The 17,500-nt window shown below is 35.7% G+C and overlaps 3 protein-coding genes across 4 annotated transcripts in view; 1 reads left to right on the plus strand and 2 right to left on the minus strand.

Annotated features, from left to right (window-relative positions):
- LOC144629658 (uncharacterized) overlaps nucleotides 1–3,984 on the minus strand; it is a 240,225-nt gene extending 236,241 nt beyond the window's left edge. The window contains exons 1-6 of the mRNA XM_078487889.1: nucleotides 3,908–3,984; nucleotides 3,339–3,466; nucleotides 2,430–2,528; nucleotides 1,919–2,020; nucleotides 985–1,083; nucleotides 474–575 (exon numbers count right to left, since the gene is read on the minus strand). Coding sequence (XP_078344015.1) covers nucleotides 474–575; nucleotides 985–1,083; nucleotides 1,919–2,020; nucleotides 2,430–2,528; nucleotides 3,339–3,462 — 526 coding nt within the window. The 5' untranslated portion in view covers nucleotides 3,463–3,466; nucleotides 3,908–3,984. The remainder of the gene's footprint in view (nucleotides 1–473; nucleotides 576–984; nucleotides 1,084–1,918; nucleotides 2,021–2,429; nucleotides 2,529–3,338; nucleotides 3,467–3,907) is intronic.
- Nucleotides 1–17,500, plus strand: part of LOC144630408 (uncharacterized) — an 87,383-nt gene that overhangs the window by 2,741 nt on the left and 67,142 nt on the right. The window lies entirely within an intron of this gene.
- The window catches only part of LOC144630183 (uncharacterized), a 3,036-nt gene continuing 1,675 nt past the window's right edge, over nucleotides 16,140–17,500 (minus strand). The window contains exons 3-4 of one of the 2 annotated variants that reach the window (XM_078488481.1): nucleotides 17,002–17,043; nucleotides 16,140–16,325 (exon numbers count right to left, since the gene is read on the minus strand). In XM_078488481.1, coding sequence (XP_078344607.1) covers nucleotides 16,258–16,325; nucleotides 17,002–17,043 — 110 coding nt within the window. In that variant the 3' untranslated portion in view covers nucleotides 16,140–16,257. Of the gene's footprint in view, nucleotides 16,326–16,973; nucleotides 17,044–17,500 lie in introns of both variants that reach the window. The other variant, XM_078488482.1, reaches the window with a different exon arrangement.

Below are 17,500 nucleotides of genomic sequence, written 5' to 3' on the forward strand. Positions count from 1 at the left end.
CATGCTTTTGCTTTTTTGAGCAACTATGCCAACCAAAGTGCGAGATGTTACCTCGACTAGGTCGACCGAAATCAAATCAGATGAATTAAATTAATCTAAGGACTTCAAAATAAATCCGAACAATTTTTGATTGCACCTCCTAGACTAAAACCAAACAAGTAAAATGTGGATGTTAAATCTTTGTTAAACTTGAAATTTTCCTAAAGCATTAAGAGCTTCTCTTGCAGCAGCTACAAATAAGTTATATAAACCTGACTGAGGCCTGAGTTGATCAGTATCGCATAGTGCACTCTTTTTTTATATAAATAAAATAATATTTTATTCTGGCTGAGGCTAAACGTTCTAAATTTGATTAGATTAGAGCCTGAAAATATTCTCCTTTTTTGAAGTTTCAAAACATCTGACTAAGGTGTTATGGTAGAAAATTGCTCGAAATCGTATTCTCAATAAAATGATTGGGATACATTTCTTACCGTGTCGGCGGCCGTAGGGTCGGTTGTTTTCTTCTTGGCCGACACTGTGTGCGCCGTTATTGTTCTGCTCACCATAAATCGCGAAATCGCTTCCTGATTTTGCTGGGAAAAGATTAAAAACAGAATTGAAGTTTTTCTAAAACATCGAGGGTTTTAAAGTTCTTATCGGAAAAGAGTTGGTTGCAAAAAGTCTAGGATATACCCTTCCCGAGTATAGTTGAAGTTTTGTAACTCACTATAGTACATTGTTTTTTTGTATACTGTTAGAGGGTCCATACTTTGTTTGTAGGAGGGTAATCGTTCTTAATTTTCGGTGATTAGACCCTGAAAATTTTCTTATTTTTTTTTAACAATTATGGTGGTATTTGTATTGCAGGAAACTGCTAAAAAACGTATTCAAATTATTCATAAACATGTAGGTCATTGTCACTTGGAGAAGAGTACAAGTTAAAACGTCTAAATACTTTGTCGATTTCGCAACAAATGCGGGGAAAAAAGTTTCTGTTCTTACCGTTTCCGTAGTTGTTTGCTTGTTGGCCGACACTGTAGGCGCCCTCATTATTCTGTTTAGCGCCACCAGCAATGATGAAATCGTTCACTGGAATTTTTTTCTGGAAAATGATTATATTAAAATGGCATTAAACTTGAAGCTTTCCTGAAACAACAAGGGGTTCTTCACTAGTCTAGTAGCTGCAAATCATTGGTGATATGTGCTTTATGTCGTAATACATGTTTTCATAATATAAAACGCCCACATTTTAGACGCTTGTAGCTTGAAAATTAGAAAAATCTACAAAAACAACAATAAACTGAACCACAGTAGCATCTAGAAATCAGTTATATGCCATCTCGGCTGAGCCGTTGAGTAACATAATTATCAATGGCTTTAAATATCACTGATTTGCGTAAAAAAAATTTTTGACGTTTACAAATGTGAAATAAAGGTACGTTTATGGAATCCATTTTCTGAAAATTAACAAATACTTCTCATGGCAGTTTGTCATGCTTTTGCTTTTTTGAGCAACTATGCCAACCAAAGTGCGAGATGTTACCTCGACTATGTCGACCGAAATCAAATCAGATGAATTAAATTAATCTAAGGACTTCAAAATAAATCCGAACAATTTTTGATTGCACCTCCTAGACTAAAACCAAACAAACTTGAAATTTTCCTAAAGCATTAAGAGCTTCTCTTGCAGCAGCTACAAATTAGTTATATAAACCTGACTGAGGCCTGAGTTGATCAGTATCGCATAGTGCACTCTTTTTTTATATAAATAAAATAATATTTTATTCTGGCTGAGGCTAAACGTTCTAAATTTGATTAGATTAGAGCCTGAAAATATTCTCCTTTTTTGAAGTTTCAAAACATCTGACTAAGGTGTTATGGTAGAAAATTGCTCGAAGTCGTATTCTCAATAAAATGATTGGGATACATTTCTTACCGTGTCGGCGGCCGTAGGGTCGGTTGTTTTCTTCTTGGCCGACACTGTGTGCGCCGTTATTGTTCTGCTCACCATAAATCGCGAAATCGCTTCCTGATTTTGCTGGGAAAAGATTAAAAACAGAATTGAAGTTTTTCTAAAACATCGAGGGTTTAAAGTTCTTATCGGAAAAGAGTTGGTTGCAAAAAGTCTAGGATATACCCTTCCCGAGTATAGTTGAAGTTTTGTAACTCACTATAGTACATTGTTTTTTTGTATACTGTTAGAGGGTCTATACTTTGCTTGTAGGAGGCTAATCGTTCTTAATTTTCGGCGATTAGACACTGAAAAGTTTCTTATTTTTTTTTTTTAACAATTATGGTGGTATTTGTATTGCAGGAAACTGTTAAAAAACGTATTCAAATTATTCATAAACATGTAGGTCATTGTCACTTGGAGAAGAGTACAAGTTAAAACTTCTAAATACTTTGTCGATTTCGCAACAAATGGGGAAAAAAGTTTCTGTTCTTACCATTTCCGTAGTTGTTTGCTTGTTGGCCGACACTGTAGGCGCCCTTATTATTCTGTTTAGCGCCACCAGCAATGATGAAATCGTTCACTGGAATTTTTTCTGGAAAATCATTATATTAAAATGGCATTAAACTTGAAGCTTTCCTGAAACAACAAGGGGTTCTTCACTAGTCTAGTAGCTGCAAATCATTGGTGATATGTGCTTACTGTCGTAATACATGTTTTCATGATATAAAACGCCCACATTTTAGACGCTTGTAGCTTGAAAATTAGAAAAATCTAAAAATCAACAACAAACTGAACCACAGTAGCATCTAGAAATCAAACAAAAAGACAATTAACAACAACAGCAAACTGAACCACAGTAGCATCTAGAAATCAGTTACATATACCACCTCGGCTGAGCCGTTGAGCAGGCTGGCGACCTTAGTAACATAATTATCAATGGCTTTGAGTATCACTGATTTACGTAAAATTTTTATTGACGTGTACAAATGAGAAATTAAGCTACGTTTATGGAATCCATTTTCTGAAAATTAACAAATACTTCTCCTAGCAGTATATCCTACTTTTGATTTTCTAAGTAATTATGCCAACCAAAGCAAACGTGCAAGATGTTAACTCGACTAGGTCAACCGAAATCAAATCAGATGAATTAAATTAATCTGAGGACTTCAAAATAAATCCGAACAATGTTTGATTTCACCTCCTAGACTAAAACTTAACTTATTACATATGGACGACCGCGTAGATAAAACAAGGAAGCCATACTAGCAATAGAAAACGCACTGAGTCAAATGTGAATTGGGTACCGCATGTTGCTTGTTCGAACCTTAAAAGAAGCTCACACAGGGTCACTTTAAAAACGCAATGAAAACAGGCACTTATTACAGAAAAACTGACTGCTTACCGTGAGCCGTCATCTTTTCCAGCTCCAAAGGATCCTGTACTATTTGAGGATCTCTCATTGGACCATTTAGCGGAAATGACATCGCCAGACCCAAAGTCATGAAGAAAACAAAAAGGCTCTTCATTTTCCTTCAAAAATACATAACAGAAGTTAGTAGATTGTCGATGTAGGTTGTAGACAGTATAAGATGCATTTTGTGTGTATATCGTAAGTCTGCAAACATTTTCTAGGGATATAGAATGGTTTTTGCAGCTTTTTTTTGCGAGCGCGAGCAGTGACAAAAGTTAGCCTTGCTAGCATGAGCACTTTCAAAACAGCTACCTACACAAAAATCCGAGCATGCGAGTACTTGAAAAAATATGCGGCCACGAGCAAAGGAGGGAGCAAAGCAAAATTTTGATTAACCACGTAGCATCATACTACATGTTTGCCGAGAAATGTGAGTTAGAAAAACAAAGTAAAAATTAAACATAAGCTGAGGTTAATTAGTAGAAAATCCGAACACTAGCATCAACATGGAAAAATTTGGAATGAAGTGAAGAAAAATATATAGTTATTAAGCGAATTACCTTTTGAGACAGAATCACCAGTTACTTGTCAGTAGAAGATTGTTGAACACTCTGAAAGCCTCTCTTGGAATCACCGTAGATGGCGTACTGATCTGTTCAACACGGTCTGTTTAAGTAGCATCCATTGCCGTCATTAGCATATTAATTCATGCCGCGGTTAAGATCCAGACTTGAGCATAAGATCCACCAGGATACGGATATAAACCAACTTTAGGAAACGGATGCAAGCAACCACAGGATACGGTAAACCTTCTTTAACCCTTTAAGCCCCGAGGCGACAGGTCTATTTTCCTAAATCAATAAATATTAAATGGATACTCATGTTTGATACACCATTTAAAAGGTTTTGAGGAATAGTTCATAAAACATGTCAACAAATAATTAAAAAGGAATGGCTTTGAAAGAAATGGTTTTAAAACGTAAAAAGAAAAAGATTTAAAAATGTGTGTATCTCCGTATATAGTAGGAATACCCCTAAACTATAGCTTATTGTGCAGCTCTCAGTGTTGTGCTTAATTTCAGTTATGTTACATCTCAGATACCTATCAGAAAAAAAAGTTTCAAAAGTTATAGGGGTGGTCAATCAAGTCACAAACAGAGGGGATGAGCAATTTATGTTTTAAAATGCAGATCTGTCCAAGCACAGGGAACCCAAACGCTGTATTAGTTATTCATAATCTTAAAATAAAAATGTTCTTATTAACCTGCGTTCCTGTGTTTTTTTACCGGTTTTGGGGGCGATTTGAATCAGAGCGAAAGCGGTTTAGACGGTTTACGTTGCGAGTTTTAAACGGTAATCGATCTGTCGCAATGTTAATACGACGCGCCTCAAGTTTCAATTGTTATTAACTCAAGTTACTTACACCATTAACTATTTTTACAGTTAAAGTAAAACTTGAGACATAATTGAGGCGCGTCGTATTGACATTGCGACAGATCAATTACCGTTTAAAACTCGCAACATAAACCACCTTCGCTCTGATTCAAATCGCCCCCAAAACCGGTTAAAAAAAAACACAGGAACGCAGGTAAATAAGGACATTTTTATTTTAAGATTATGAATAACTAATACAGCGTTTGGGTTTCCTGTGGTCCAAGGGAATTTTTGTGGTAAAAATTCAAATTGTTCGGACAATTACTGACCAAGTTATGACGTCATGTGCCAAATGGCTCTATCGGGGCTTAATAAAGGGCAGTCAACCAATGGAAAAATTGAAGAACGAGAAGCTTAAGTAAGGCTTTGTTTGAGTCACTGAAATCCTTTCGCTTAATGGGTGCCTCGCTATTATCGTAGAAACTTGAGTTATAGATGTTTTACTGAAAGGCAAATTACCTCCGTATTTAGGTATGTTCACTATATGAATTCACAGAAACTTCATTCGGTCCTTACTATATGGGAGCATTTTTTTGTTTATACTTTTGTTACCATGGAAACCAATTGTTCACTTAGAACTTGTACATCCTATAAATAGACTATTTTTCTTCGTTTTGCTAATGTTTATGTCTTTCGCTTTTTCTTCCGTTGCCATCAATAGAAATTCTTTAAATAAATGCGTTAATAACGTTTGTCCAAACATTTCTTTTCTACTAAATCTTGCAATGTCGAGATACATTCAATGCTCCTTACTCCATTCATATTCATGAACAATTCAATGTCGTATCCCCGGCGTTTTTACAAACTGTCGCTGCTATCGATTTCTATAAATATACCTTAAATTTCTGCAACGGCAAACAGACAAAGAAAGGTACTGATTAATTATTTTTGATACTTAAGCCTCACTTAAGTGCTTGAAAAGAATTCTTGCATAATGTACAAAGCCTTTTCGGAAAGAAGCCACCTCAGGAAAAGGAAAGAGACCACTTTAGAAACGGGCATAACCTACTTTCGGACCACTTTAGGAAACGGGCATAACCTACTTTCGGACCACTTTAGGAAACGGGCATAACCTACTTTCGGAAATAGAAATAGTGGACTTCAGGAAACGGAAATTAAAGCGGCTTTAGGTAACGGAAAACAATTCACATTCACTGGAATGAAATTTTCTCGGTTGTTTAAGTTCAGTTTGTGTTCAATTTGGGGAAAACGTTTTGGATTTATTTGGCTAATCAACTTTTTCAACAGGCATTAAACTCTGTTGACTTGGTACCGAGTACAGTTTGATTAAGTTTCCCAACTTAAATAACAATTTTAATCGTTAACAGTTGAAACAGTTGAGTAATATTCAACAAACCGTTTCAACCTAACCAACCGAGTATTAATTATAATACATTCAGTTTGCGTAATCAAAGACAAGAGTTCATCACAATAGATCACGTCCTAAAAGATATTAACCATTTTGACTGAAAATGGTCGTGGAAAAGCATTTATCTATTTACTGGGAAACTTCAACCAAATTCAGCTGCCGTTCAAATGGTTGGTGTATGTATAACACGACCTTACTTAATCAGTAAGATTTCACAACATTAACCATTAAAATTAGCATTTCAAGAGAGCCTTCGGCAATTATAGTTGCAGTGTTTTGATTGTCATTGTTCAGCAACCATCACGGCCACAATAACACAACGACCCCTTTATTTAATAACATTACAGGGTTAATAAATTCTTTTTCCACATTTGAAACGTTTCAATTTTCTTAGTGAGATACTCTCTATTTTTTTCACTGTCAGCAAATGCTTCGAAGTGCTGTAATGCCTTCTGGAAAGGGACATTGCAGGGTCAGGGGTGGGGAGTGGGGCCGGGGTGGGGAGAACTTTTCAAACCAGTAATTCATATTGGCATTATCCTACAAAATAGCAAAGACCTCCCAAAACAACAAAATCCGCTCAAAAATAAAGCACAACGGAACACAGGCAAGGTGATTATATTTTCTTGATTTTCAGTACTGAAAGGAGACAGAATCTTTCTTTATTAAGCGTTTTTATTCCACGTTAATATTTTAAACTCCATAGTATTTTTAAAATCAGTACAGCGCACAAATTTTTACATACAGAACAACTGTGCAACACAATAGGGCTCGCTTCAGAGAAGGTGACATGAGCCTTTAACACTTACGCATTTTATACACAACCATTACTGAATTCCTTGATCTATTTTTCGAGGGTTTGTTTTTCTCGGATTTTAAACCATGGCATCAGAATACTTCTGTTGTGAGAATGCTTTACAAATCCAAAATAGCCCCCGGAACGTGATCAAGCAGAACATTTATAAAATGCGGAGACATTTTGTGAATAAAATGTCTTTCTTTAGGAATCCGTCTAAATCTACGAGCGCTGCAGGCATACTAAGGCAACAAAATTGTCTTAAAAGGGGTCAGTCATATATTGGGTTGTGACTACCCAAGCAAATTTTTATTTTCAATTTTGTTTCTGGGGACAGAAGTCCACACATAGGATCGTTGGAATAGTTTGACAGTCAGAATATAATTAAGCTTCCATACCCTACACTACGTGGCATTGTAATCTTGGACGCATGCTATGCTCCTTACTCTAATCATATACACCTGATTAAAGAAACGTTGACCCGTTAAAAGCATAAACGATGCGACCAAAATGATTACTGGGAGATTGGAAAAATAGTCATCGCCTTTGACAAAATAAACATATCAATAAGACAGATGGGATAATTCATGCTCTAAAAGAGCAAAGAAGGTTCCAAAAGAGAGAGAAAAAATGGATTATCAATGAAAGGAATATTATCAGCGTACTAAGGCTGTCTACTCAGAATACCATTGAGTCATATCGTTCATGGTTTATGCTTTTCCATGGGTCAACGTTTCTTCAATAAGGTATATATGAATAATAACGAGGTTACGACATAAAATTTTTCATACAATGTCACGTAGCGTACGTAGGATATGGAAGCTCAATTCTGACTGTCAATCTATTTCAAGTATCCTCGTTGTTAGAAACTCTCTCTCGTACTGATTTTTATGAATATACTATAAATGTCTGCAAGGGCTAACGGACAAGGGAAGATACTAGGTCCTGGTGCGGGATCTATGCGAGATTATTCTTGATACTTAAATCTCGCTGAAGTGTTTGAAAGAGTTCTTCCATAATTTACAAAAGCCTTTTCAGAAAAGAACGATTTCAGGAAACGGAAAGCAATTCGATAACGCCAAATTGTCCCATTGGAAAGAACTGTCTTCAGGTTATTAAGGTTCAGTTTGTGTTCAATAAAAGAGAACACTTTTTGTCGGTTTAATTGGCTAAACAACTTTTTTCAACTGAGATATTTAGTTGAAGTTTCCCATGTAATTCAACAATAGTTTCAATCGCTATCGGTTTAAACGGTTGAACAATCTGAACAATATTCAATAAACCGTGTCAACCTAACCGTCTGAATACATTTTCCGAATCAGGGACACGATTTCATTAACGAACCAACGCAGTTTATCCAAGTAAATCACGCCCTGAACTATCAAATTCACCAGAAAATAAATGGTTGGAAAAGTTTTATATGTTGAAACTCGGCTGCTGTTGAAATGGGTTGTCTAGATAGAATACGACCTTACTAAATATTATCAAGATTTCAGAACATTGACCATTCAAATTAGCATTTTCAGGAGGCCGGGAGTTATATATGGTTCACCGACCATCACGGGAAAAATAACACAACAGCACCTTTATTTGAGAACAACACAGGGTTAATAATTTTTTTTCGATCTCAACGAGTGCTGCAAAACTTTTTAAGGAATAAAACAATAATTCATAATGGCACAAACTAAACGAAATAGCGGAATCCTCCCAAAATAACGAAATCCGCTCACAAATGAAGCAAATCAGAGCACAAGATAATTTCTTTTTTTTTTTTCTGCAAGGGGTCAGAATTTCACTTTATTGAACGTTATATTCCACGTTATTTTAAACTCCATAGAATTAAGTTAGTACAACGCACAAATTCTTCACAAAACCACATACTTTAGAGAGAGTCACGTAGGCCTAATAACACTTTTGTAAATGTTATAAACAACAAATAATTTCTCGATTTTTATCTTGAAATTTTTTTCTACGGATTCTAAACCATGGCGTCAGAATACCAGTGTAGTGCGGACGTGTTATAAATTTAAATAGCCCCCGGAACGTGATCAAGCAGAACATTTATAAAATGTGGAAACTTTGTGTCGAACAAAATGTCTTCATGAATCCGTCTAAATCTACGAGCACTGCAGGACTACTATAAGAGAACAAAATTGTCTTAAAAGGGGTCAGACTGTCAAATTGGGTTGTGACTACCCAAGCAAATTTTTATTTTTATATTTTTTTCTGGGGACAGAAGTCCAAACATAGGATCGTTGGAATAGTTTGACAGTCAGAATTGAGCTTCCATACCCCACGCTACGTGACATTGTATGCTATGCTCCTTACTCTAATCATATACACCTGATTAAAGAAACGTTGATCCTTGAAAAGCATAAATAATGAACGATGCGACCAAAATGTTTACTGGGAAATTGGAAAAATAGTCATCGCCTTTGACGGAATAAACATGTTAATAAGACAAATGGGATAAATCGTACTCTAAAGGTTCTGAAAGAGAGAGAAAAAATGGATTATCAATGAAAGGAATATTATCAGCGTACTAAGGCAGTTTACTCAGAATACCATTGGGTCATATCTTTTATGGTTCATGCTTTTTCATGGGCCAACGTTTCTTCAATAAGGTATATATGAATAATAACGAGGATACGACATAAAATTTTTCATACAATGTCACGTAGCGTAGTGTATTGAAGCTCAATTCTGACTGTCAAACTACTCCAACGACCCTTGTTGTTAGAAACTCTCTCTTGTACTGATTTTTATGAATATGCTATAAATGTCTGCAAGGGCCAACGGACAAGGAAAGATACTGGGGCCTGGTGCGGGATCTATGCGAGATTATTGCTTGATACTTGAGCCTCGCTGAAGTGCTTGAGAGAGTTCTAGCATAATTTACAAAAGCCTTTTCAGAAAAGAACGATTTCAAGAAACGGAAAGAAACGACTTTAGGAAACGGAAAGGAATTCGATAACGCCATGTTCCACTGGAGTGAACCGTCTTAAGGTTCAGTTTGTATTCAATAAAAGAGAAAAAAACTTTTTTCGGTTTAATTGGATAATCAACTTTTTCAGCCGAGATTTTTAGTTGAAGTTTCCCATGTAATTCAACAATAGTTTCAATCGTCATCGGTTTAGGTTGAACAATCTGAACAATATTCAATAAACCGTGTCAACCTAACCGTCTGAATACATTTTCCGAATCAGGGACACGATTTCATTAACGAACCGACGCAGTTTATCCAAGTAAATCACGCCTTGAACTATCAAATTCACCAGAAAATAAGTGGTTGGAAAAGTCTTATATGTTGAAACTCGGCTGCTGTTGAAATGTGTTGTCTAGATAGAATACGACCTTACTAAATATCATCAAGATTTCAGAACATTGACCATTCAAATTAGCATTTTCAGGAGGCCGGGAGTTATATATTGTTCAACGACCACCACGGGCAAAATAACACAACAGCACCTTTATTTGATAACAACACAGGGTTAATAATTTTTTTCGATCTCAGCGAGTGCTGTAAAACTTTTTAAGAAATAAAACAATAATTCATAATGGCACAAACTAAACGAAATAGCAGAATCCTCCCAAAATAACGAAATCCGCTCACAATTATTATCAGTAATTCTAGTTCGAGATTGGCATGGCATCAGAAAACCCCTGTACGTAGTGTGGACGATTTACAAATCTAAATACTCCCGGGAACGCGACCAAGCAGAAACATTTATAAAATGTGGAAAGTTTGTGTGTTACCACTTGAATACCGCCGATATCTGAGTTCCGAAGTAGAGCAAATACTAGAAGTAAATGATCACCTAAGATTTACGAGTCATGTGACAATCGTTTGCAAGAAAGTATCATGCCTAGTCGGTTTGATCAAGAAATCAGTAAAACTACAAATTGTGAAACTTGCAATACTACCACACATTTCCCTTTTTGCCATGTGTTATGGAATTTCTGTCGTTGTTCAGACGTAGGAAAACTAGAACGACCTCAAAAGAGGGCGCTACGTGCTGTTTATTGTAACAAAAGAGCCCTTACGAAGAATTATTACGTTGGACCAATTTTGCCTTCTATCCTAAATAGTCGTCTACAAGAAATGCCTACATTTTTTAAAGTGAAAATCTTGGCCCTATGATCTGGGCAAAATTGAACAGTTATATTAGAACATCTGACACTTTGTCAATTCTTTTTAAAAGAAAACGGATAAAAAATCAACATATAAGTGGTCTTTTTATGATCAGGTTATTCTCTGACTGTATTATATCACCTTTTCACTGCTTTATAACAAGGGTTAGACCATAAAAGCACATCAATGGATATTTCATTGTAATAGTCGTGATTATGTATTCCCAATTAGCGTATCTATAGAATTCGTCATACGCTAGATGATTTGACACATAAACAAAGATATTCATTCGTTCGTTCGTTCGTTCGTTCGTTCGTTAAAGTGCTACTACGATCAAATTTTCGATTTCCATTTTTTTACATTTTCGTGTACAAGAAGACTTTCTTACTTACCTTGCCAATTTTCAATCCATTACGAACATCAGAAGTCGTTTTATTTTAATGTTTATTTCCGATAATTTACGGCCGCCATTAAAAAACCTTGTTCCAAGGCTTGGTTGCGAATAGGGAGAAAATGACGTCAAAGGCTCCAAATACCTCACGGGTTGAAATTATAATAACAATATGTAGTGAAAATCACGCGAAAAGCAACAAAAACTTTGGGCTTATTTTTCGTGCAATGTTCTATGCTGATTGTTATTATAATTTCAACCCGTGAGGTATTTAGAGTCTTTGACGTCATTTTCTCCCTATTCGCAACCAAGCCTTGGAACAAGGTTTTTTAATGGCGGCCGTAAATTATCGGAAATAAACGTTAAAATAATACGACTTCTGATGTTCGTAATGGATTGAAAATTGGCAAGGTAAGTAAGAAAGTCTTCTTGTACACGAAAATGTAAAAAAATGGAAATCGAAAATTTGATCGTAGTAGCACTTTAAGCATACTCTGACAAGGAACAGCTTTTTTTATGGAAAAGTTAAGACGAATTCCGCTCAAAGTTCGTGCAAAAATCTACTCATAGGACAGTAACATTTTGTATACTGTTTGAAACATCTCACTTTAATTCATTTCACAAATTGACCCCGCGCTATTAAATTCCAAAACCCATTCTTGAAAAATTTAATGTCAGACCTTGCAAGACCCAACGCGTGTTATTTTGTTTTGAAATAACGTGAGACGTCCATTTAACCTAAAATATGGAGAACTTCAAATTTATTTTTCTTTCGCGGGGTCAGCTTAAGAGCTAAAATTTCGATAGGTTCTTCTTGACTGTATTTAAATAAGCTATATGATTAAAACTGTGCCCATGCTATAAGGTCTTTTTGGTAACTTTGTTATTGCCTTTATTGCTCGAATATTCAGCGGAAACCGTCTTAAATGTTTTTTGGGAAAAATAAAACTAATCTCCTATCTATTAAAAACCAATAATAAAAGAGTACATAAAAGAGTAAAGTAAAAGCAAAGTGATAGCTAAGGCAAAAGCTATTACTACAGTATTTCTTTAGTTTATACAGCTTACTGGTTAAAATACGGAAATCAATAAAGTATACTGTCGCCCATGCCCTCTTGCTCTATAGCTATTACGATTTTCGTTTCCCAATCTAGGTATTTAATGGCTGGAAATGTATGGCCACAAGGAACAAACTCGATTTTTATTTGCTATATCCAAACACAACCCATGCACGTGCTCTAAAAGTTTCCGGAGCTTTCGAGAAACGGGACCTGGACATATTAGATCCCGGGATATAAATTAACACTCTGCTTACAGTTCTTACTCGCCGCCATCAGGCTAATTGATTCTCTTCAGTATCATGATTTTGCTCAGTGCAAACGCAGGTCAACAGTCACTGAACAGTTGCTGCGATTTTGGTGAAAATAGCGCAAACTTTTTCACGATGAACAAGAATCAAACTTCTAAAACTCCTCGCTCGTGCAGGTTTCGTAAACGTATGCATGCTGCTATCAAACCCAAAATCCGGCAGATAGAAAACAGTGTCACTGTTTGAACTGAAGTCCAATGAAAACAGCTACTTACAATGAACTGGTAGACTTAGAACAGAAACGAAAAACCGATTAAACTCATCTGCAACAGTTTTGTTATCCTTGCTGAAGATTCGCTGAGATGTGGATTTTCTAGGAATTATTTGGCAGATTGCTTTACAAATATTGTTTGTATTGCCTGGGTTCCTTTTGGATCTGTTCTGTGAAAAATTCACGTTCGGCGATTTTAATTTCTCTTTTAACCTTCTGTCTTAAGTTTCTGTAAACCGTCCAAGCCATAGGATTATTTCGTTTTCTTGCTTCTTTGCGCCAACCGTCTCTTGTTTTCATCAGCGCACTAATGTTATTAGATACACATGGATTTGGCTTTCCGCGGACGTGAAAGGTTTTAATTGGAGCGTGTTCGTCAAGTACAGAAGAAAAAAGCAAATTGAATACGTGAAGCTTATTATTGTAATTTTGATCTGGTTTTTCCGCTTTACAGGATCACGATCTTGCAGATCCCTCCCTACTAATGGCAACACAGGAACACGTCGTTGATGGTTCCTTACAAGTTCCCGCATTTTAGAATGCTTCATATGATCATGTTCTCAGTTGGGGATAATGTCCAGGATATTGAGGAAATGACATCGCCAGACACAAAGTTATCAACAAAAAAACAAGGCGCTTCATTTTCCTTTAAAAAACACACAACAAGGAAGGAACATAATAATACTGTCTTGTTGAATAAGGGAATTCAACCTTCTGAGACAGAATCACAAGTTGATTGTACAAGATTTTCAGTAGATGCTCTGAAAGCCTCTCCTGTAATCACCGTCGATGTCGAACTGATCTTTCTCAAACCCTGATCTTTCTCAAACAAGAAAAATTATAACATATCTGATCTTAATTAACATGAAATGAAATACTGTATTATAGCGTTTGAGGTATTTAGCTTTAAAAAAAAACTAATTGGGGACACTATTTACATAAAAATAAATCTAAGCTACATAACGTTAAAATATTTACACTTAAATTCTTAGAAAAAAAAAGAACCGTACTACGTAGATAAATAAATAAATAAATGAATAAATAAATAGATGACAATAGAATATAAAAATTTATAATAAAAGTAGGTAAAAGATAAAAATTGCAGTTAAGAATTAAAAATTAAAAATTTAAACCGGCCTAGCTGCATATTTCACATTTACACTTAGTTTGTATAAGACGTGTGAGGTCTTTTCTCCCAATACTGTTTTTAAAACTAGTGACATTAGGTTTCTCTCTATCACTGTAATCTAGTTTGTTCCATAGATAAGGCCCGAAATATCGTAAAGAATGTTACATAATGTACTGTGCGAAAACGTGGAACTTGAATATTAAAATCAGCGTTCCTCAGATTATATCGTTTCGGGTCTGTATAGATAGATCTTTTTTACGATTTTTTTCGTTTACTCTATATGTTTTCAAAATCATTTATTGAAGATTTTTTCGATTTTATTTGTTTGTTTACTTCTTAGTTTAGTCTCGACTGAGAAAATATACCAAACCCTCGAAAAAGCGTTTCATCACATTTCTAAACACCTTGAAGTTTGTGAAAAAAATATAATTCTCTTTTCGGTGCATGGAAAGACAGCCTCGGGGAAATTTGCAGTGGCTCGTCATTAATTAACAAAACGCGTCATAGAAACACAACTTAATAAAAATATTTGGTTTGTATCTGATCTTAAAATCGGTTTAAAAAGGTGGTAAAAAAACTGAATTTTCGGTAACTCTCTGTTACCTTCATCAGAGTAAAAATTGGTTCAGTTTTTGCATAATAAGTTTTTATACACCGCCGGTCTCTAGGGATGTTCCCAATGATAAATAAACTTGTGGGAAATGCACATGCTCATTCACACAGTTAATATCCTGGATAGAATGTAGCGCTTCTAGGAATAGGCGTTGTTGCCTATTGTTGACATTCCTTTCTAAAAATTTTGATTGCTACAAAAATAACATATCGTAACTTAGCTGTGGAAACAGAATCACATCAAAAAGACAGATAATTAAACGTTGGCTTCAGCGTCTTCACCACCTATTTTGGACCCTTAACGTCGTCAGCTTTTTGGTGGCCGCTAATCAACTATGAAAGAAGCAAACACAAACTGTAAAAGAACCCTCATCAGAACGGCCGAAAGGTGGCCGCAGGCGCTTAAAAAGGAGTTAGCCGGCTTTGTATTAAGGGGTTTTAAAAAAAGACGCAGTGAGGAAAGACTAGAAGGGAACATTAGAACCACACGTGCTAGTCCACCCAAAAAAAACTACATATAAAATAAAATAGAAAAAGAAAAGGAGATTACAGGAAAGGAAAAATGGGAAAAAAGAATGCTTTTTAAACAAGAGAGGATAATGGGATAATTATTGAACACATTTATGATGCCCAAGTAACATGTGGGCGATCAGGACCAAAGTCCTTGCTCTTGTAAAACTGTCTGCAACTGTCAAAATTGACGACATTTACTCTTTATTTATTTTCTAAGAAGATATTTACAACTGAGAAGAAAGACATACCTTGTTTGAAAGGTTATGAAACACAAACTGTAAAAGAACCCTCATCAGAACGGCCGAAAGGTGGCCGCAGGCGCTTAATTAATAGAGGTAGTCGGTTTTATAAGGTTTTAAAAAAGACGCAGTGAGGAAAGACCTAGAAGGGAACATTAGAACCATACGTGGTAGTCCATCCAAAAATACCTACATATAAATAAAATAAAATAAAAAAAGAAAAGGAGATAGAAGGAAAGGGAAAATAAAAAAAAATGCTTTTTAAAATGTTAATTATCAAAGACAAATATGATTCCCAACTAACATGTGGGCGATCAGGATCAAACTAAGTCAAAAAGCTCCGTTCTCACTGAATTTAATTTTAGTTTATTACTTGAACAGGACCTTAGCATTTTATCCTAGCAGTTGACTCAAAATATGAGTCAACTACGCAATTATAGTAGCCACAAGCGTGCTTGCTTGATTATGGGAGCTTGTATTCAGAGGACGAGAGGATAGCTTTTTGTCGGAATTGTACGGTATAAATATATAACGACTGGTTTAGTCCTCGATTGGGGATATTTCCCTAAAGCGATACGTATCAGCAAACAGTAAAACTGCATTTTTAAACATCTTTATTGCTTTTCTTCTTTTATAATTATTGCTCTTTACATGTGCTGAGATAACATCAGCCCTAAAAGCACAATATTAGGGGAAGGGGAAATTTTATGAATCTTTATCTACTTTCCGAACCCGACGCCCTGTCATATCCCCTGCGACATTTCGGACATCTGCCTTGTTTTCCTGGAAAAGATTGATATTATAATTAACCTTTATGTTCTCCTAAAACATCGTTAAATTGCTTATAAATCGTTTCAAGGTTATTTGCGGGGATTATACCTCCGTTTTTATGTAAACTAAACTTGCTGATAGAACTCTCGCCTGCAGCACGAGTTACAATAGTAAGTAAATGTGGTTAATGGATAACCTTCTTTAAGTTTCCTTGTTCATAAATTGTCAGGATTTACAATCTAGAGAAGGAGGCTTAATAGAGAGGGTTTAAAAAGTTGAACATCGAGACTGGGGGCTTATTGGAGAGGGAGCTTAAAGTAAAGGAAAGGAGGGGAGTAGTGGTCTTAAAAGAGCTTCAACGGTTCATTCAGCGGCAGAGGGCACAATCTTACTGGATTTTACGGTATATGACGATATAGAAGGACTAGCCTGTTAGAAAAAAGTTTTGGAGCCAGTTTTCTATATCATTTCTACTATTCTTTCCTTGTAAAGAATAAAACTGAATTTTTAACGCCTTTAGTGCTTTTCTACTTTTACAATTATTGTTCGCAGCATGTACTGAGATAACATCAGCTCTAAAAGTGAATATCAATGAGCTACAAAGTGATCCAACTTTAACAGTAGTTTCCCATCTCAAGTCAAAACGAGAAATTCGTGAACCTTTATCCAGTTTCCGAACCCGCCATACCGTTATATCCCCTGCGACACATCGGACATTTGCCGCGTTTTCCTGAAAAAGAATGATATTATGATAAGAAACATCGTTAAAACTGTTTATAGTGGTTTTCACTGTCACGCCACTGTCATGCTGCGAAAAAAAAATCCAAAAATATTGAGTAAAAAAAAAAAATCAAGATTATTACATGTTGTAAAAAACTACTACATAAACTACTTGTCCAAGCGTCAGATCTTCCGTACTTGAGTTATCCATCAAAATGTTTCCCGCAAAACTAGAGAGCACAGTGAAAGATACAACTCAGGGGTCTTGCGATTCTAGATTTTAAAATTTTGATAGCCATTGCTGATAGAACTCTTGCTTGCGGCTCTGTTTCTCTCTACGTCATCTTGGAAATTAAAGTAGCCTTATCAGATTATAAAGAAATACCGGAGATCTTTGACAAAAATCGTTGACAACCCCCCTCCCCCCTCCCTCCGTTTCAGTGTTGGATAGCGCAATTAATGTACCC

This window comes from Oculina patagonica, chromosome 11 (assembly GCF_052425735.1).
Source record: "Oculina patagonica isolate OP01 chromosome 11, crgOcupat, whole genome shotgun sequence".
NCBI classification, from domain to species: Eukaryota; Metazoa; Cnidaria; class Anthozoa; order Scleractinia; family Oculinidae; genus Oculina; species Oculina patagonica.